We start from the raw sequence: 21,838 nt of genomic DNA on the forward strand, positions 1-21,838 counted from the left end.
CTTTACAAGATCGGCCGTCGAGTCCAGGACTTAGTACTGGCCAAGTGATCTGCCCGCTGCCACTTTAAGTTGTGTTACTTACTTACGTTCATCTACGGATCTCCACGTTTTTAATTCCATCTCGTAAAACCATGAATGAAGGTAATAAATAAATATTTGTAGGTTTCTTTTAGTACATACGTGCTTATTAGAACGTACAGTCGCCGCGTGTGGTCACGTGCTGCCGCGGCACAGCCTGCCGTTTGATCACGTGTCTGCCGATACCCGCGCCCCCGCGCCCCGCACGCCCCCGCACGCGCCGCGCGACAGCCTGCTATGTATTCGCAACACAAACGGGACCAGCGCGCTCTTCAAAGTTTCCTTGCTGCCAGATACGCGCGGCTTTCGCAAAGAAAATCTTTAATCTGCCGTCTGTACTCCATCTAAAATACATACGCAAGATATTTATTTGTGTTAAAATTTCTTTACTGTGTAAGGATTTGCTCAATAGTATATCGGCTTAGGAAGTAAATGCGTAAACCTTTAGCTGTAGGTTGTTTCAAGTGTGGCAGGCGATTGAAACCTTCGTAGACTGAAGTTGATGGAAGCCAGGAAGAATTTGATTTTAAAACTGATCTTATGACACAAATCAAAGCGAATAAATAAGAAAAGGACCAATATTTAGCCACTTCTGCACATGCCCGCCCGATTAGTGCCAAACACAGAGTAAATGAAAAATGACTCTGTGTTTGGCACTAATCGGTGTAACATAACTCCTGAAGATGCCCCGTGGAGGGGTGAAACACGGGTTGAGTAATTTGGCGGTGGCGGTTGTGTGATTCGCATTGTTTGCCGCATACGCGTTTGTCCGCGGGCTGGCGGGCGGTGCACTTTATTGCACGACTACCACTGCATGTGCGGAAATGGCTAAATATTGGTCCTTTTCTTATTTAGGATGGACTTCCGCGAGGTAACGCCTGATTCTATTAAATAAAGCGAATAAATGAACGCCGCACAAGCGACCACGCGGTCACATGAAGAAGTCATTCATTCAGTCAATTCTCCTTGTAGTTAGGATCGTAGCGTGAGCACCGCACCGGACTATTCTCTGATGATATTGTATCGCGCCTCGTGTAATAATAAAATTACGCGGTTACTTGCGAAACACAAAGGCTGCTGTGTACGGTAAGAAAGCTGGCGGCCAGCGCCGGAGGTCTTCGACAGGTTCCGAAGAGCTTATCGGCGCTGGTTTTGTACTTGATATAGGAACTCGGCTTGGTTTTTATTTTTTCATTCCATACAAATAACTTAAGATTATTATTATTATTATTATTATATATGATCAGCGCTCGTAGATCGGCGCCAGCTACTAGCTTTCTTTCTGTATCTACGTTCTAATATTGGCACTTTGTTGAGCTATGCAACACTAATAATCTTTGAACATTTATGTGAGGTGCTCGCGAGGTCCGGCTCGAAGGACCAAAAAACAATGTCGAAAGATGTCAAAATGTTAATAATTATGCAAAATGAAAATGTCTATGCGAGTGCCTAAATTAGCCGCGTCCCGGGAACGGCAAATGAAATCAAGCGATCTGATCAAGGTCTAATTGAGTATTAATTTATCTTATAAAAAACTATGCATGTCAATGAACTTAATATCTAGGTCGCGATGACGCATCAAGCAAGCATTAAATTAAAATGCGTGTATTTTGTACAATGACCATCATCAACTACCTACATATCAGCATCATATGAGCCGCAGGCCGTCCCCTGCATGACGCGGCCTCCTTCCAAATGATTCGAATAACACGCGTCGAGTTCGCCACGCACCGAGGTGCTCTGTCCAGCTTGGGAGAGGAGCGCTTGCGCAGCGCTTGCTAGTGCCATTGGTTCCTGCGATTTCAGTCAGTAACTCCATTCATTAGTGTTTACCCTCACGTAACAGTTTCATGAATTTGACAAGCCTTAAAACATTGCAGTACTTCTCTGGTAAGCCGACGTGTGATAAACATCTAAAGCAGGGGTAAGCAACCTTTTTAACCAAAGGGTAATTTATGTTTATACTTGTTTGGCCGGCATCACATAAAGTAACACCTCTCTATAATCTCAACATTATAACAAAAAATTAAAGTATTCATTTACAAATTGAGTACAAAAAAATAGCGCATACGCGTCGCGTTCGTATGAACAAGTTCCTGTGCGAGCTTTGGTTCAATATGCACTGCCACGTTATTATAATAAATCTTATAATATCGTATTGATGGGAGACAGTCGATAAAAGAAATTCAAATCTAAATAGAAGGCTGCATAAACATGTATAGCGGGCCGCATGCGTCTCGCGGGCCGCAGGTTGTGCAACCCTGATCTAACGTGTACTCTCGATCCCCCTGGCTGTCATTGTTTCAGACGATTTCATTCCTTGAGCCGTGGATCTCTGTACCTGTGTACTCTGTATCTTCGCACTGATATAAAAGTTTACAAAAAAAAAAAATAGATGAAAAGTTTTAAATTATTTTCATAAAACAACTTTATAATATATCTACATGTACGAGATCGTTGACAGATGACTTAGTGATGGCGGAGTTTATGAGTTGAGTTAGCTGTCAGCCCGCCGCGTGGGACGCACGGCGCAGGCGCCACTTTATGTTTCATTTGTTCACGCGGGTATTCATGTATTCGCGACGCTCCTGCGGGGGCGTGTGGTGTGCGACGCGCGCGTTAGTTATTAACCTTTTAAGTGCCATGAGGACCGCCGGCTACCTCACGACACCCAACAATAGGTGCCGTGAGGGCCGCCGGCTACCTCATAATTTTTCATCTGTACATCTAAGGAATATTATTTTTTTCCGACCCTCTGGTAATTATTAGCTTCATTAGGCACCTAGCAACTGGATCACGGGATGGTATACGATTTGCAGTATGTTTTAGAAGCGATTACCATGGGTGCCAATGAGACCGCGGGCGGCCTCACTTTTTACATAAAATTTACATTGGAATATGTATATCGAAACCTTTCTTTGTATTGAATTCACAATCTATTCATATTTCAAAGCTGGCTTTGAAAAGCTATCGTGTTTTCTGTGTTACAAAAACGTGACCCGCCGGCGACCTCATGGCACACCGAGTACTCTGTTGCCTTTAAGTGCCATGAAGGTCGCCGGCGGTCTCAGTACATAATGATATACATAATGTGTTATATTCATTCATAGAATGTCAAGATCCCAAATTTTCACATAAGGAAAGCCTACACTTGATATTTCCATTTGGCACCTGGGGAAGTGATGGCCAAAACAGCTTGGCAGTTAGAAGGTTAATGAAGGGTCGCTAACGGAAAAGATAAGCCCTCTTAACCCTGGCTGGTAGGTCTGCCATTCAGCGGAGCGATGTTTGCGGCGGTCGGGTTTAACTCAAGCGCTCACTTGCAAGCACCGGCACAGACCACAGAAGCCTTCGTCAGTATTTTTGTTTGCGGGCTCTTAATTTGCATCATCCGTGTAATTCACGAGTGCGGCACTCTGCGCAACGGAGTGCAATGAGCAAACTCCTCGGTGCAGTTCTCTCTGCGTGCACTCGAGCTGCTCGGAGAGTTTCTAATTAGAAGCGGAGCGAGCGGCAGCCGGCGCCGGGGACGCCGCCGTCGGGACCGACTTCTGCAGGAGGTCCCTGCCCCCCACCCCTCGCACCCCTGCACCCCCCGCACCCCCGGAGAACTATCTCGTGTCGTGTTGAGTTGATGAACGCTGCAGAGTTGATTTCATTTAAATTCAACATTGTTTTCATAAGCATTTTTGAATCGTCCTTTATTTTATACATTTTATGTTTAGCGACGAATTTAATGCCATAGGCATTTTCTATCAGACAACCGTTAGGCCTTGCAGACATATAGTAATATAGGTAGGTGAAACTAGTTAATATGATAAAACACGAAAAATAATATAAAAAAGGAAAATCTAACTGAGAAGGAAAATAATTACATAACAACACCCTATATTCATATACTAATATAAACATAGACTACTACAAAATATAATTGTGCCTATATTTTTATTTTATAAGTAGTGAGCTACGAGTGTTCGGAATGCTAGTCTGCAAGAAGAATCGGTCACAAACTAAACAATTGCTTTTTATAATGAAATGTAACGATATTTAATGTGTACATTATAATATCAAACATGTAAATGAGTCAACAATCCATGTTTCACACATTTCGATCGACTAAAAACTATTAAGCGCTATGACAAGATCCATTAAATAATATACTTTTAATTTTATATACTTAAAACTAAGAAACGGAACAACTAAGATATCTCACGGAACTTAATTATGCATATATTGTGACCTTGGAATGAATATTTAATGGAATCAGGCGTCAACTCGCGAAAGTCCATCCTAAGTAAGAAAAGGACAAATATTTAACCACTTCCGCATATGCAGTGGTAGTCGAGCACAAAGTCTCTGTGTTTGGCACTAATCAGTGTAACATAACTCCTGAAGATACCCCGTGGAGGGGTGAAACACGTGTTGAGTGATTTAACGGTGGTAGTTGTGTAATTCGCATTGTTTGTCGCATACGCATTTACCAGCGGGCTAGCGGGTGCACTTTATTGCACGACTACCACTGCATGTGTGGAAGTGACAAAATAATGGTCCTTTTCTTACCTTGGAACGATTTATTAAATTTTTGAAGACAAAATTTAGGCGTAACGAGTTGATTTTTTGTCAAGTTTCTGTCAATATTTTTAACATATATAAAATAAAAAAAAAAGTTTGGTGCGTAAAATCAATATAACTTCCAGAGAATCTACGGCTTTTAAAATCTATAACAAATCTGTACAGCTCTTTTGTAAAATATTCGATTAATTTCGGCGGTATTGCGCCATAATAAGATGGCTGAGAATAGTTTGCGACGTCGGCCGACAGATGGCGCTCGGTGCACGCGTTCCGTAAACTCTAGGTCAAGAGCACCGCGGCCGGTAGCAGAACTTGTGAGCGTGGCAACGGGTTCCGCTCACCAAGTGGCTTGTACTGCAGATACGGCCGACAGCCCGAGATATTCACAAGCCCGCCGGCGTCACGACTCCTGTACAAATATGGAGTATTTTGTTATATCCTGCTCGTGAACCCTATCCAGCTCACTCAGAATATTCTACCCTTCCATATAACCACTCCTCCAGTCGGTCTGCTTCCACTAAAGACGAACAAACGCATAAAACACATGTAAAAGAAAAAAGTCAAATCAAAACAATCTGTAATATCAAAAGAAAATGATAGAAATGTTAGAATAAAATAAAGATTAGAAATAAAATTGCACCTAGCCACCTAAGAGTAAAAAAGATGAGGAAAGGAAGGCGATGAAAGCAAGAAGGAATGAAAGAACAAAAAAAAAATTGCAAGATATTGTGAACGATAAAAGGAAAGAATAAAAGAAATTGAGAAGAATGAAAGTGAGTGTAGAATAAAGATAAAACCATGAAAAAAAAATTATTTGTAAAAAAAGTCCCTGTCCCAAAAAAAAAAAGGCTTCCAATAGCGGGGGCCATTAAAAAAAAAATGAACAAACAGATGCTGCAGTATCAACAAAATAATTACAACTTGTATCGGAGCGATGGCAGAGGCTTTTATGAGCTTGCTTCTCTCCGGGCGTTGAATTAAGTGTACATTTGCTATCAGAGGCTGTATTTATAGGACGAATAATAGAGAGGCTACGGTTCAATCAACTCCTTGCCGAGGATAACCCGTGGAGCCTGCACGTACACACAATTAGCTGACATGAAGAGGTTTTGGTTTATACAGAATGATTAGTTATAATTGTATAAAGAAGCTACATTTCTTTGCTGTGAGTTTTTGACAGGATTGTCCATATGTCATTGTATTGATTGATCATAAAATTGTCCTCATAGAGGGCTATAAAACTATAAAATAATAAATAGGAACTTAACAATAAACTCTAAAAGTCCTTTCTGTTTTCAGAAGCAACTATTTACTATTTTATTGTACCAAAAAATATTTATTATAAGTTTAAAAGCCTTAAAGAGGAGAATGTATTGCCCTTTTCCTATATGTTAATATATGGTGCACCCTATCCCAAAATACAGTACAACACAAAAAAGCGTGTTTAAAATTCAAATGACTACATAATAAAATTAATTATTATTTACTTTCTGTTCGTGCAGACTTTGCCAGATGTTCCAATGCAAATATTTCATTTTTAAAAGTGATCGCTTTACACTAGTTGATTCGAAATTGTGCAAGAATTTTAAAGCTCTCTGCGCACAAATGTACCGCGCGTGGTGAATATATAGCCTTTGAAGATTTAACAGTTACAACCAAACACCCTGTACAGAACTTGGTTACCAGTACAGGATGATTACTGGCTACTGACTGGATCATATATAAATAAATACATTTAAAAAACTCTTAAGTTAAACGGTTTTTAAACGGTTTTATTTGATACCCATATTGTGATGGTTGTGGAAAAATATGTACCTAGTCCGCCATATTGGAACGGCGTCCATCTTGAATTTTAAATTTTGACATAATTTTCGTGTTTTACTAGTGCAGCCCTTTCATTTGATACCCGTATTGAGGGGGTTAAGGAAAAATACGTAATCCGCCATTTTGTATCGGCGGCCATCTTAGATTTATAATGATACTGATTTTATTATATTGTATTGTCATCTAAATTAAATGTGTGTACCAAATTTCAGATCAATCTGACAACGGGAAGGTGCTTATATTAGAATTTCTAATTTTGACCCAAATAAACAAATTCCGTACGGGTCGAACTAAATAAAACCGTTTAAAACCTCTTCGTATTTTTGTTTGTTTTAATAATTTTAATATTGACAGTTTGTGTATAGATACAATTTCGCGTGTTCGTTTTGTTCTGTCAATCTATTATTACGTATTAGTCTACCGTCACCTATTTTAGTAAAACTGTAATTAAATCGTCAACATCATGTGCATTTATATAATACGTTTATAAAGTCAACACGCTCGCCAACAATGATCAATTAAGTTACTGATGATTTTTAGAATAAAACCAAGGTCGACTGTCTTACGGCAAAGTGTAACCTGAAATATGATATTTTCGCAGCGTTCATGGTAGCTATCTAGATTATATTGATCTTTTTAAAGTTATAACAAGTGCTTTTATTTTTTACTGTTTGTAATAGCCACGCCGACAGTAATACATATAAGTTTACATAATTTTCATTTAACAAAGTACAGAATTAAATAATTTTGCCTTTTGTAAACGTACGTCTTGGTCTTATGTTAGTTTACATCTAAACGCTAACAACTGAACACAACAGATGTGATAAAGATGATTGAAGGCTTATGTTCTGTTCGAAGGCTTTGTCCCCTCTCTTCCGGCGGAGCGCAGCAGCTCGCCGCGCGTCCCCCCTCTGGAGGAGGAGGCCGCCGAGCTGGTCCGCGATGCCCCGCTGTACCCTCCCCTGCGGAACGACATCCCCCCGCGCGACCTGCCCGACCTGCCCGACCTCACGGAGCGCTCCAGTCGCGCCTACGACGAGACCAGCATCGAACAAAACCACATCATGGCGCACCACGAACACAAACCCCACCGCGACGCACACGTAGTCACCGGCATTAGCTTACAATACGACAGTTCCGAAGATGCGGACGTCGAAAACACCCCTTTGCAGCAGCGTTCTTATGTGAACGAGAATCTGCTCAGGTCCTCCTTTGTGGATTACCAAGACGTTGGCAATGATGAAGCGACGGCTGACGACGCTAAATTGAGTTTCTTCACCTCAACGGACTACGACAGCGTCGGTGACGATGCGCTCAGGACAGTCCGAGATGTTAACCCGCATGTGCCAAATGAATTGCCCTATGAGTCAGAAACTGACGAGCTGAATGAAGTACCTGAAGTAGTAGACACAGACCAATTGTCTGAAAACGTAGTTGAAGATAACATATTAGTTGGCGGCGAAGATGAAGGCGTGGACTCCGAGAATACAATTCTGTTGAGTCCCGACTCGCGCGGCCGCGGTGACCTGGGCATCTTGCTCGCGCCGGAGACCAGCAGGCATGCCCACCCATCCATTGCGACTGCAGAAGAAGCCACCGTGGAGGACGAAGAGGTTGCCGACAGCACGGACAATATCCTTAACATTATTTTTGGGTCGGAAGTGAATACCGGCAACGCAGACGTTGAGCAGGAGAGAGTGAAACGCAGTCAGGACATTGAAAAATCAACGAAGGTAAGAGGAAATTGAATTTAAAAACGTGATCAAGTTCAAACACCGAAAGACCCAGTTTTAAGTAATAACACAGCCTGAAAATGGATTGTTTCAATCACTGTATTATTGACATTTAAGGAAATTTTAAAACAAAAACTTGATCGAGTTTGCAGTGTGCACCTTTTATATCAGGCTGCGCTTGGAAACATTGCTGGTGTATTTTTAGTTCAAACTTATAGATTTAGGGGGGCTAAATTTTTTAACTTGATATCAATTCGGAATCTTTATACCGTGCAGAAAAGATGACCGCTGGGGCCTGAAGGTTCGGTCTCAACTTTCCAAAATTCTTACGCCCTAACCTATATATTTTATATTAAAGCGAGAGAATTAAGCCACTCTTGGATTGTCTCCATTAAAAATAAAATTGATCACCTGTGGCATGAGGGCCCCATAAGCGCGCTAGGAAGGTAAGCGCGCAGCGAATGTTTACCCACAAGGTGGTTGGTTAGATGATGTTGTCAATGGAGGGAATCGCTGGTTGGCTGCATTCTGAAGGGTCCATTTGGAAGGTCTTTGTCCAGCTGTGAACGTCCTGTGGCTGGAATGATGATGATATCATAAGGCTCAAGGTTGCTGTATGAGAGCTCAATTTCATTTTTGTTCCTTTCAAGTTCAGATCTTTTGGCATTTTACTTTTGACATATACAAGTGACCAAAATCAAGGTGGCGGGTAGTCGTTGAAAGGCAGAGGAAAATCAGTTTTCGTCGCGATTTTTTGGGGGGGGGGGGCTCAAGTTTTGCAGTAGACGTACATTGAAGTGTGAGTGTCGGCTGCAGACGGCGACGCGGCGCGTGAAGACGGGCGACACGATCCTGAACATCCGCGGCGCCGTGCGCGACGCCATCGGGGACGCCGGGGCGGCGCCAGGCCCGCGCGCCTCCACGCGCCTCGACGCGTTCGTCATACGCCCCGCGCCCCCCGCCCCGCGCACGCCCCCAGCGCCCCCCGCGGCCCAAGAACAGCAAGATGACCCCAAACCAGAGCCCCTCACTGCGCAGGTACGTGCGCACTATTACTTACAAAGACTTCCAATAGAATAACCACAGCCTACCAATGCTGAAAGAAGAAGTCGAGTTTTTAGCTGATAGTTTGGCACAGTGTTCACTCTGTACAATCACTTGGATGTGGTAAGGCTTTCCAAAGCGAGGCTATGTATAGAGCCTACTTACGAATCGAAAAGATGATTAAACGCGGCCCGTCGTCGTTTCTATCTTAACTATTGCCCTTTTTACTTATTTCGATTTCTTCCCTATCCGGTGAACTAATTATTGTAACTTCTGAACCGATGTTCCCGTAATAGTTCTTGAACAAACCCAGAAAGAAATTATGCTGAAACATTTCCTCCACTCTGTTGCACAGGAAGAAAACTGGTACTAGAATACCAAGGTGAACAGTATTTAAAAATATATGTGCAACTATGTGAAGTATAGATTCCCTGGTACTCGCTGTTGTTTGAGTTGTTTGATATCGCGTGCGCCCGCGCCGCGGCCGTGCCCGGCGACGTGTGCTGATCGGTCGGCGTGTGCAGAAGCAGGAGCGCGAGCTGCTGGTGGCGGCGCACGCGGCCGTCAGCATCCCGTGCGACCTCACCAACGTCACGCACCTGCGCTGGTACAAGGACAACGAGGTCTGTACACCATTTTTTTAATTTTTTAAATCGGAAAACTAAACGTAATAAATTTGTGAAAGCGAGGACGGTACTCGGTTCTGACCGTGTGATATGTGCGTGAGTCGAGCGTGTGTGTGTGCAGGTGGCGGAGGGTACGGGCGCAGGCGCGGACGGCTCGCTGCACATAGCGCGTGCTGCGCGTGCGCACGCCGCGCGCTGGCGTTGCGCCGGTCTAGACGGTGCGGGTCGAGCGCGCGCCGGCCGCCCCACGCGCCTCCTCGTGCACGGTAACACCCTTTCCGCCCGCACTGCACGCGCTGCGTCCAGCACGTATGTACGGTGACCCATGTGCGCAGAGCCGGTGCGCGCGGTGTACCTGGCGGTGGACGGGCGGCGCCTGGACGCGGGCAACACCTGGGTGCCCGTGCGCGACAAGACCGTGCTCGAGGTGCGCTGCGTCGCCGAGGGTGCGTGCTGCAACTTCTTGATCTACTACTAACGCCATCTAGTGTACCGGGACAAGAATTAAATCTACGTAACAAATAAATCCAGTGAAATAATGGCAATACAGATATACATAAAATAAGATTACAGGAGGTATGTTACTTCGTTAATTATTCTTAAGCATTCCATAAGAACGTTCCATATGGAATAGTCATACGGTTTACTTCACACAACACTTTTATGTAATTTAGAATAAAGAACCTCTCTACACATAAAATTGTACACGAGCTTAGCGGGCGATGGGAAACCGCGACGCGTGTAAGTATTTGCACCTCAAAATTAGTTTTTTGGATTAAGACTATAGTAACTTAACTGCTGGCGTTCGAATTGTAATTTGAATGCGCCTTAATTAATTTAAACAAAGTAGTTTGTATTTTTTTATGATCCCCGCTATTGGGGACCTCTCGTTCCCCTATTCTGTGTGGGACAGAGACTTTTTATTTCTAATAATTAATTCATATAATTTTTTATTATAATCATTCTCCTCTTTCATGTATCATGTAAAAAAAAAACAAAGTATTGTGGCCGCGTATTTATTACAAATTTGATTATATTAACTAAGTATACTTTTAACAGCTAGCTTGGATATGAGCCAACTGATAGGCAGGTAGCCTCAAGTAGCGATAAGCCGTGGGAATCCACGGCTCTTGCTAACAAACGTGCCGTTTGTGTCGCAGGCGGCGTGCCCGCGCCGGAGCTGGCGTGGCGGCTGCTGGCCACGGAGCCGGCGCTGGACCACCGGCCATACCTGCGCGTCTACCAAACTAATTCTTCCATAGGTCTGTACTGTATTTTTGAGTAAAATGAACTCAGGCTTAATATAGGGTGGGCCATAAATTTTTGCACTTTTGAAACATGTGTAGAAATAAAAGTACAAATGCTATTAATCATTTATTAAAATTTATTTTTTTAAAAATTACATCGTCGAGATGCGCTCCGTCTCGCCGTTGGCACTTCCGTAATCGACTACGTAAACTTTGGAAAACTCGTTGACACATGCTGCGAGGAATCGCGGCCGTCTCCTCGTGGATATTTTCTTTCAATTGGGATATGGTCTTCGGTTTATTAAGGTATACTCGACGCTTCAGATATCCCCACAAGAAAAAATCGCAAGGTGTAAGGTCCGAGCTTCTGGGAGGCCATGGGATATCACCTCTGCGAGAAATCAATTTGTTAGGAAACAATTCTTTGACCACTGGTAAAGTCACGTTTGAAGTATGGCATGTTGCACCATCTTGTTGCATCCAAGTCTGGCTGTTGTATCCTTCAAATTCATGCAACTGTGGTGTCAAAAACTCTCGCAACATCTTCACGTATTCCACTGAGTTCACAGTTTGCAAAAATTTTTGGCTCACCCTGTAGTATGGCTTTGTTTGTATCACTGCGTGCGTGTGCGCGTGCAGAGGGCGTGCGGTGGTCGCGCGCGGTGGTGACGGCGGCGCGCGAGCTGCACAACGCGACGCTGCGGTGCGCGGCCACGCAGCGCCGCCCCGCGCCCCCCAGCGCGCACGACGACCTCACCGCCCAGCTGGAGATGCATGTCACGTGTAAGTGCGGGTGGGCGTGGGCGTGGGCGGCGTGTGCGCGCGCGTACTTAGGTGTCGTTGTGCTGCAGACCCACCGTCGTTCGTGATCTCGCGCTGGCCGGGCTTCGGCGCGCGGCTGGCGGCGGGCGGCGCGGCGGCGCTGCGCTGCGACGTGGACGCCAACCCGCCTGCGCGCGCGCACTGGCTGCGCGACGACGACACGCCCGCCAGGTGCGCCGCCGGCACGCTCTCTGCACCACACCACACATTCAGACACTCGTCACATTTCAGGCGTCTTTCTATCCATGTCAAGTGCGACTCCACTGAAGCTCACTCACCGCACTTAAAAACGCGTGTCATGTACTAGCCTCAAACATTACACTGTTTTCGCACCGAAACGTTGACGTCTCCACGAACAACGTGGGCGTCCCGAGTAGGAGAGTAGGATCGGCATTCTTCCTTAGAAGCTTTAGGGCTAACAGTATAAACATCTTCAAAATAATACAAATACACTTCCTTTGGTATAGTTTCAAAGTTTAAATATCTCTGTTGAATATTCCTAATATCCCCCTACACCTGCACACTAAAACAGCCCCAGACGTTGACGCTCCGTTATCTCCAAATGGAACTACAGCGCCTGGGTACCTGGGTTTATGCCCAACGGATTAATATAATGGAATCATCGGCCAGAGCGTTTCCAAAAACCATTTCTCTCTCAGGAGAAAATCTATTTTCCCAAGTAGTATTGGTTGCATAAGAAATGCGTTGTTTGCGGCTCTACTGAGCTACTACTCCTGCAGAACTATGACCTTCATCGGCGTCCCTGCCCTGACAGAGACCCACCGAAGAATGTACTGAGTGCCCCGAATCTGTCCGCCGTTTAAAAACTCTACACATGTTATTATAATACCAATGCTTGACTTGTACATTATATCGACCATTGTTTACTAAGTTACTTTGATTGGTTAACAGATGGCGCTTTTACTAATTTTATATAATGAACCAATTCTCGATGTTGAGATTCACATGCGTTGTCTTGAATATCTTGCAAGACATTAAACTAAACGTACACCGTTTTTTAAAACTTTGTTGTGATTCGAACATGAAAGTGAGCTAACAAACCCAGGACCCTACATATCGGTGAACCAAAATCTCTTGAGTGCTAGATCTATTTGATTACATGCTCTTTTTTATGGAAATTTATTACAAAATATTATACTTAGGCACGTGAAGGATTTGTTTAATTTGAAGACAAAACTTGGGCGTGACATTTTCATTTTATTTCTGTATTTATCACGTCTGTCATATAAGTACAGTAATACCCTGTTCTACGCGAGGGATACGTTCCAAAAAAAATCGCGTTATCTGAAATTCGCGTATAACGAGGTTTATGATTAAACATAGTCAAAAATTATTACAAAAAAATACAAATCATTTTAATCAATCACTTTAATTTTAGGAACACTTTATGCAATACATATATTTTTTTTTTACGGACGAAATACATCTATTGTCTTTTGGGTAACGTTTTGTTTACGTTCTTGTAAAATACGTTCATAACACCCAACACTGTTGGGGATTGGGATCCCGCGACCTTAAAGAAGTTGATGACTCGTTATATTTATACGCACTTTTTCGCGTAATTTGAGCGCGAAACTTGGAATTCGCGTTATAGTGAAACCGCGTATAACGGGGTCGCGTAAAGCGGGGTATTACTGTATTATTTATTTATGTACGTGCTGTAACTTGTCGTTTGGGCGGCGTGAGTTTGCTCGGAGGTTCACGGCGACAGTTCTGCGGCACGGTTGTTGGTCCGGCAGCTCGCCGACGCCGCTGGAGGGCGGGGGCGGCGGCGGGGGCGGGTCGGCCACGCTGCGCTGGGCGGCGCTGTCGGTGGCGCACGCGGGCTGGTACCGCTGCCGCGCCTCCTGGCTCGACGCGGAGTACTCCTCCATCGGCTACTACCTCAACGTGCTGTGTGAGTCACCGCCACACCTTACACACTACCCACACTCACGCGTCTTCATTATAACCAGTTTTAAAAAAAAGGTTTTATATATATGGGAGAAGATTAGTATATCTTCACCCAAATTAAACTGATGCAACTTTAGTACTGATAGCAGCAGAACAACTGAATTTAAATAATTGGATACAATGCAAAAAGCGCGCAGTGGCCGCGTCCGGCCTGCGCGGGGACACAGGCAGTCCTATTTGTGCGTATGGTACAATCGGCATAAGCGGAGCGATTTCATATGTCGCTGTTATAAGGCGTTGGTCCAATTTGAAGACATGACTTGGGCAGTTGACATGTCCTCTCATTCCCCTCCGTCCCCGCGTACGCTTTCACCGAGTAAAACTACTGAATAGGGTTGAAGAGTACACAATATTAGCCGTGTGCTGATGCAGCCGCTGAGGAGTTGCAGCCGCAGGGCGAGGCGGAGAGCGCGGAGGAGCCGGAGCACCAGAAGGTGGACGTGCCGCTGGGCGGCAACGTGCAGCTGCACTGCCCCAAAGGTAACGCGACCGCCGCCTTAGTGATTGGGTTTGTGGCAATTCCGATTTAACACAATATTTCCTGTCCTACTTTGGTATAACATTTTCAAATGCATGGGGAAGGCCTATATTTAGCAGTTCGTCCTTTGGTTGAAATAATCACGACCACGATGATGTTATTTTTTTTAAAATGTCCCCTTTTTTTGTGGCTCTCGTTGCATGTTCTGGCAGTGGCAGGCGGGCTGGCGGGCGGTGCATTTCATTGCACGACTACCACTGCATGTGCGGAAGTGGCTAAATATTGGTATTTTTCTTACTTTGGAAACCTCAGCGCGTACAAACCTTAGATACCTTTAGTCGTCTTCTTTTTATTTTTTTTTAAGAGAAAGAGAAAGATGTATTTTGTATATGAAGTTATAAGGTCTGCAAGACTACCGTTCGCTTTGACCAACAACATTTACATCAGTTGATGTTGGGTGTTGAGTTGTGTGGTCAGACTGGAGTGTCCCGCAGGAAGCGTGGGCTGCTGGTGGCGGCGCGTGGTGGGCAACGCGAGCGACAGCTGGGCGCCGGCCGGCTCGCACCACGCGCACGGCGTGCTGGGTGAGCCATCTGTTTTGTACAGTTTTACTTACTTCGTTATTCACGTACCTTCAGGAAGTCGTAACTGAGAACAGACATTGAGGTGGTCAAGTGCGACCAGCGAGTGAGGGTTGCTATTAGCTCGTTCGGAGAGCGCCGTGTAAATGAAATAGATGGACTAAAGTAAAATTGATCAGCACGCAGCCCGCGGGTCTCTTGCGGTCTTAATAACATGGTTTTTTTGTGGTGGGTTGTGCGCAGGTATCCGCGGTGCGCTGTACCAGGAGGCGGGGGAGTACCGCTGCGTGGGCGCACGCGGCGCCGACCTGCAGCGCCTGCGCGACCTGAAGCGCGTCACGCTGCGCGTCACCGGTATGCAACGCGCACCACGCGACACGCACACTGCACAACGCACCACTACACAGTTTTACACATTACCACACCAAACTGCACAACGCACCACTACACAGTTTTACACATTACCACACCACACTACACAACGCATCACTGCACACTGTTATACACATTACCACACCACACTGCACAACGCATCACTATACACTGTTATACACATTACCACACCACACTGCACAACGCATTACTACACACTGTTATACACATCACCATACCACACCGCACAACGCATTACTACACACTGTTATACACATTACCACACCACACTGCACAACGCACCACTACACAGTTTTACACATTACCACACCACACTGCACAACGCATCACTACACACTGTTATACACATTACCACACCACACTGCACAACGCATTACTACACACTGTTATACACATCACCACACCACACTGCACAACGCATCACTACACACTGTTATACACATTACCACACCACACTGCACAACGCATTACTACACACTGTTATACACATCACCACACCACACTGCACAACGCATCACTACACACTGTTATACACATCACCACATCACACTGCACAACGCATCACTACACACTGTTATACACATCACCACACCACACTGCACAACGCATCACTACACACTGTTACACACATCACCACACCACACTGCACAACGCATCACTACACACTGTTACACACATCACCACACCACACTGCACAACGCATCACTACACACTGTTACACACATCACCACACCACACTGCACTACTTTCACTCGCCCTTGCTCGTCACAATAAACATTGGTATATGTAGATAGTTTAAGCGAAATTGCATTGGTAACTAAAGGGAAGTTCATTGCTTTGCATATGCCAGAACGTCGAAGCGCGTTGTCGGCGAGCGTGTGGACTTTATAAACGGATTAAATAAATGAAAATGATGGGAGTTATTTAATTATAATCTTACGAGACTACGTAAAGTAAAATAATGCGTAACAATAGTAACAAACTGTCAATGTATAGAGTATAAAAACAAATGAAAATATAAGGAGGTTTAAATGACCCCGTGGGATCGTTCCCAGGGCCGATAGGTCTTGGAGGTGATAACAACACAAAGTCCGAAACAGAAGTGTGTATATTCATTTCTCATCTCTCTCTCTATTGTCTATTGTCTCGTGTGAAGTTTTTGTTGTTAGCCTTGCGGCTTTTACAGCTTCATCGGAAATGAGTTCACGGAACGGTGGGTTCCGTGAACTATATATATTCATTTGAGCTTCGCCTGTATGTATACCGGCGTAAATGAACAATTTTATTTCTGTAGAATCTTCCTTTTCGATGAAGTAATACTGCTCCTGCACCGCAGTTAGTCGCCAACAAACGTATATCGTAACAATTTGGAAGTTGTCTAATTGTAAGTAGAGTTTTATAATGAGTTCAAAATAGAGGTCCCTACACGCCACGTCCGGGAATACAGTCGTGTCGCAGCACTGTGCAGCGTGTGAGTAGAGGGCGTTGTTGCGCGTGCGCAGGTGGCGCCAGCGCCAGCGCGGCGGGTGCCACGGCGGCTGCGGGCGGTTGGCGGTTGGAGTGCGTGGCGTGCGGGCGCGGCGTGCGCGCGCTGTGGCTGCGCGGCGCACGCGCATGGCCCGCGCCGCTGGCCCCGCACCCCACGCCGCTCTGCCGCCGCGCCGTGCTGCTGCTGCCCGACCCTGACGAGGTGCCGATCACTCCAGCACACACCAGCTGCACTTGCTACACCAGGAATGAACGACCCGACAAATGCATTTCGAATTCAATTTATTCTATCGACTTCCGACTCCCACAACAATTAGACTAACAAATAAAAAAACGAACAATTTTGGAACAAAATTTTAAATGCAGACTTGTTGTATAGATCCCATCTGTATGCGTGCATTGACGAGCTTACATCTAACAGTGAAAAATAGATGCGCATGCGATGAAATTCTTGCAGAGTTCGTACTTCTTTCTATGCTTACATAGTGCGGACGCAGCGCGTAAGACTTGGATAATTAAAATGATTTTGAAATTTAATTAATTAATTAATTATTTTAAAAATAATTCATTCGGTTTTATAGATAATAATAAAGCGATACTTTATTATAATAAAGTGGTAGCGCGTATTAAAACAAATCTGTCTGTGAGTTACTTGCACAGCGACTTGTTCATACGAGCGCGACGCATGTGTGCAATATATTTGTATTGAATTTGTAGACGAAAACTTGACTTATTTTGGATTATATTTTTTGTGATATTTAGGTTACTAATGTGCTACTTTATGTGCAACTCGTCGAACAATTTTAAAATTTAAATTGGCCCCTCGATTCAAAAGGTTGCTGACCCCTGAGCTAAAACAATGAAATGTTTTAAGTCAGGGGTAAGCAACCTTTCATAACTTAAAACATTGTTCAAATCCTCATTGAATTTTATTTAAACTCTTCATATAGTTTTTAAAAATGATTATTTAATAATCGGAACAATACATAGGAGTATATTTTGAAATAGTTCACAGTTGCATATAAAAGAGCTATTAATTTTGAATCCGGAAAAAATATCTCTACCTTTTCTTTATTTCTGTAGCTAATCTTATGTAGATCACAATATTTCATAAATTTATTGATACATTCATGCATAAATTAAATGATTTAAACAGGTGTGCAAAAGTAATGTCATGACATGAACCGACAGCCATTCTTTTATAAATTAAAACTAGAGCGTTCTTCTTGAAATAAGTGAATGTTAAAATATTAGATTAACAAAATGATATCACTGAAGCGGCCACCTCCACAGTCGAAGCATAACTGCGCTCGTTCTGTGGCGTCACTAATAGGTGCTCTTAAAACAACGGGCTCCAAATTGGCGATATCTTCTTTAATCATTGCTTTCGGAAATTTAAGGCGCGTGGTTTGTTGCGACAATAGGGGTCGTCGAGAGCACGACGAACAAGGCCAAGGAAAACGACGACGAACTTCACGCGCGTTAAAGACTGATGTTTTGTCAAATAAGTGAGGAGTAATCATAACTCAACATTCTTGAGGCGTGAAGCGCACCATCACTTGTTGACAACTATTGTAATTCTCTATATGCCTACATCACAATTGTCAAAGCGTTGAAACATTTGGCGCCATTTATAAACGATTAATACTCATTCTCATTATGACAATACTTTTGCGCCACCTGTTATATATATGTATATATACACATTAAACGTTGCAAGAGCAGTTCTCTTTCGTAAGATCGCACAGCCTGCACCACAGTAGTTCTGTCCGCACTGCGCAGGTGTGGTGCGTGGCGGTGACGAGCACCGGCGCCGCGGTGGCCGTGTTCCCGGCGCGCAGCCCGCCCGCCCCCGCGCGGCACGCGCAGCCGGGGCGGCCGCCCTCCGCACGCGCCCCGCTCGTCCCGCTCGCCCCGCTGCAGCTGATGGCTCTGCCGGCTCTGCTGTCGCGACGTTCTATAAGCTCAAACCTTTAAGTTTCTATCAATGCCCGCGTGCGCTCGTGCCCGAGTGCCCGCGTGCCCACGCGTGGGCGGGCCGTCTCTCCGCGTAGTGTATTGTAGCGTCGCGTCGCGACTGGGATGTCTGTAGCTCTAGTCTCGTAGTGCTCTCGTGTCTGTGTGCGCTCCTGTTTAGCGGACTCTGCCGTCTCTTCGCCTTCAGTTTGTTTTCGAGTTTGTTTCTGATCCTCTTTTCAAGTCTCTCTGCACAGAACATTCGTTTGACGATGTTCGTGTCTCGCTACACAGCCTGTCACTCTCTCTCTTTCTATCTTCTCATACTTCTCGATATGTTTTCGTGACGAACAGTCGTCGCCGACTCGTTCCTTCCTATTGTTTTGTGATATAGTCGTCGTAGTATTCAAAGCAGGTATCGAATGTGCCAACTTGTTGTCCTATTGATAGATTATCTCGCGTCGGGCAGCGCCCGGCGGTCGCGCGCGTTGTTTTCAAGGTTTTGTGTCGCGAGCCGATGGCAATGGAAACACCAAGTCGTAATATATACTTAGTGTTAGTGCATGTGTATGTATGTGTACGTATGTGTGCGAGCGGGTGGCGTGCGCGTGCTGGACGCCGCACCCGGAAAGTCGATGTCAATTGTAGAAGTGCGTGCCGGACGTCGCGTGCCGGACGTCGCGTGCCGGACGCCGCGTGCCGGACGCTCGTCCCCGTGCCGGACGCCCCGCGCTAATGTTGCAGCGTGACAAAGTCTACGTGTCGTTGTCGTTGTCGTGTAGTCGGCGGTCAGGTCCGTTTCTCGTTTCCGCCCCTTCTCCCCTCTCGCCTGTCGTCTTTGGTCTTCGTCGCTGGTCGTGATCCCGACAGAGTTTATCGCCGCGTTGATGTTGTTGAGAAAGTTTGCGCCGGGAGCGGTGGTCCGCTCCCTGATATTTTTGTACCGTCTCGGAACTTCTGTCAATTGAATTGAGTTTTGTATTTAAAAGATTATATTTAAAGGAGAAAAATTATTTCCTTTCGTGTACCTGGACTCGTAGAGAAGGTAACGATCCGTCCACCGCGGGACTCCGAGTAGTCGAGGAGCACGTAGGTTCCACCCACCGCCCACCGCCCACCTCGTCCACGCGTGAGGGCTTGTAGTGTTCCAGTAAATTCCCTCCGGATCCTTTCCCTCCTTGCCCACAGAAGTAGCTCTGCAGTCTCCACGCCTCGTGTTTCGGTTGACAGTCTTGCGTGCATCGTCCAGTTAATAATTGTTAATTGTTATTTACAACTGTTCGCCAACACGTTTCCTTTAGGTAACACACTTTATGTTGAGACATGTGCAGAGTGCTCAATTGATTAATCCCACCACTGCTTATTGCGTCGCATTGACGTTTTGTGTCATTGCGTAGTAGTGATGTAGTCAGATGACATAAGGGCTAAGACCATTTCATGGGCGGTAAAAGTTTATTTATTTCACTCTGCGTCCTGATCTGGTCTACCTGAGTTCCTTATTTCGTTTATTTTTCCTTTCTTGTTCCTCTATGTTATCTCCTTTTTTCTTAGATTGTTTATCTTCTTTTCCAGGACTTTTGTTCTGACTGGTTTTCGCTCTCTTGTAAACCTCTAAGTTCCAGAAATACCATGAAATACAATTTGTGAGGCCTTCTCTTTTTAATTCCCTGCTGCAACAGTAAACTTTATGTTGCTTTCCACAGCTCTTTTATACAGACACCATCCTCCATCTGCAGTGGTGCTGAAAAAAATTGTAAGGTCTCCCTCCTTTCCCAAATGCGTTTCTCACGCTGCATTAAAAATAGTTATAGGGAAGAACGTTCTTGTAGCCTGTCTGACTGTTGTCACTATTAATACTTCAGCAACTGCAATCGTGAGCGTGCTGATCTCAGATGCTTGTATTTTTTGTGATTTAGATTAAATCGTCAGTACAAGGTATGTGGGACATTGCCCTCTTCCCGGCTGCTGCATATTTATTTCTACATATCCCCCTCGCATCTCAGCTGCACAAACAGACTCATAGGTCCTGAGCTTTGAACGTTTGATGATCTACTTTCTACTTTGAGACAGGAAAACTTTAGTGAACTCCGTCCACTTTGGAAATCGGCATTGTATTATGTCCTAACCTAAGTTCATTAGTTCACGCAGGACATGTCCAGATAGCGCCCCATTGTTCCATACCAGTTGTCTTTGTCATCAACATTAAAGTCTTTGTGTTTGAAATTATATATTTTTTTAATATTTTCACCCATTGGTCTGTGATTTTTACTGTTTAATGAATAATGCTTTCCCTTAAAATGAGTTATGTACGACGCGGCTGTTGTTTTTTGCGTCATATCGGTGTCGCTTCCTTCAGTTCGTTGTCTATTAACGTTATGGAGGGGGAATATTAGACTTATGTGATTCCCAACAGTTATATTGTTTCTTGCATTTTAAAGGTAGGTCGAGTCTACTGCATCCGTGTCCACGGCTTCTTTAGATTTGGTTGTTTCTGGAGAAAAGGCTTCATCAGAAATAAATTGGTACATCTCAACATTAGAGGTTAAACAGCTGTGTTTGATGTTGGCATTCAGTTCAAGTTTTGGACTCGTTTTCAATTTTTAGTTTTTATTCTCTTTGTGTTTATCAATTTAATAGTTTACAGAAAAAGGATTTGTAAATTATTAAACATATGTTTCATGTAGTTGTAAACCTGTGAGAGAGACGGCGGCGCGGGTGTCGTCGTGCGCTGCCGTCTCGTGCGCGCCGCCCCCCTGCCGACCTCGTTGGATAGATGATAGCTATGATATATTTACATTGTATTGATATATATACTGTGTACACGTATTGTTTACTTTGATATTGGATGTGCAGACGCGCGTGTTTATGGGTACTCTTGTAACGAATAATAAACGGGATTAAAAGTTCGCTGCGTTTTATTTGCACCCACCTCCGACTCTGGCCACGAAATGCACTTGCGTGGTTTTGGGTAAAGCTCCAAAGTACACGGGAAACACTGCTAGCTTGTGAGACGAACCAAGGT

General features: G+C 44.7%; 1 protein-coding gene and 1 long non-coding RNA gene across 2 annotated transcripts in view; both read left to right on the forward strand.

The window, feature by feature from the left end:
- LOC137924999 (uncharacterized) overlaps positions 1-7,468 on the forward strand; it is a 24,505-nt gene extending 17,037 nt beyond the window's left edge. Inside the window, exon 3 of the long non-coding RNA XR_011107623.1 lies at positions 7,333-7,468. This is a non-coding gene — a long non-coding RNA (uncharacterized lncRNA). The remainder of the gene's footprint in view (positions 1-7,332) is intronic.
- On the forward strand, positions 7,469-18,837 carry tei (teiresias). Its single transcript, XM_068768212.1, has 14 exons — positions 7,469-8,207; positions 9,024-9,251; positions 9,776-9,874; positions 9,984-10,143; positions 10,213-10,323; positions 11,038-11,139; positions 11,764-11,907; positions 11,976-12,117; positions 13,707-13,864; positions 14,293-14,400; positions 14,893-14,982; positions 15,223-15,333; positions 16,875-17,062; positions 18,643-18,837. The coding sequence occupies exons 1-14, from the start codon at positions 7,539-7,541 to the stop codon at positions 18,835-18,837; spliced, it is 2,505 nt and encodes an 834-aa protein (XP_068624313.1). The 5' UTR covers positions 7,469-7,538.
- Positions 18,838-21,838: the final 3,001 nt, after the last annotated feature.

Source organism: Battus philenor, unplaced genomic scaffold (assembly GCF_028537555.1).
Source record: "Battus philenor isolate CCGP_79_NKW_IND1 unplaced genomic scaffold, ilBatPhil1.0.hap1 SCAF_25, whole genome shotgun sequence".
NCBI classification, from domain to species: Eukaryota; Metazoa; Arthropoda; class Insecta; order Lepidoptera; family Papilionidae; genus Battus; species Battus philenor.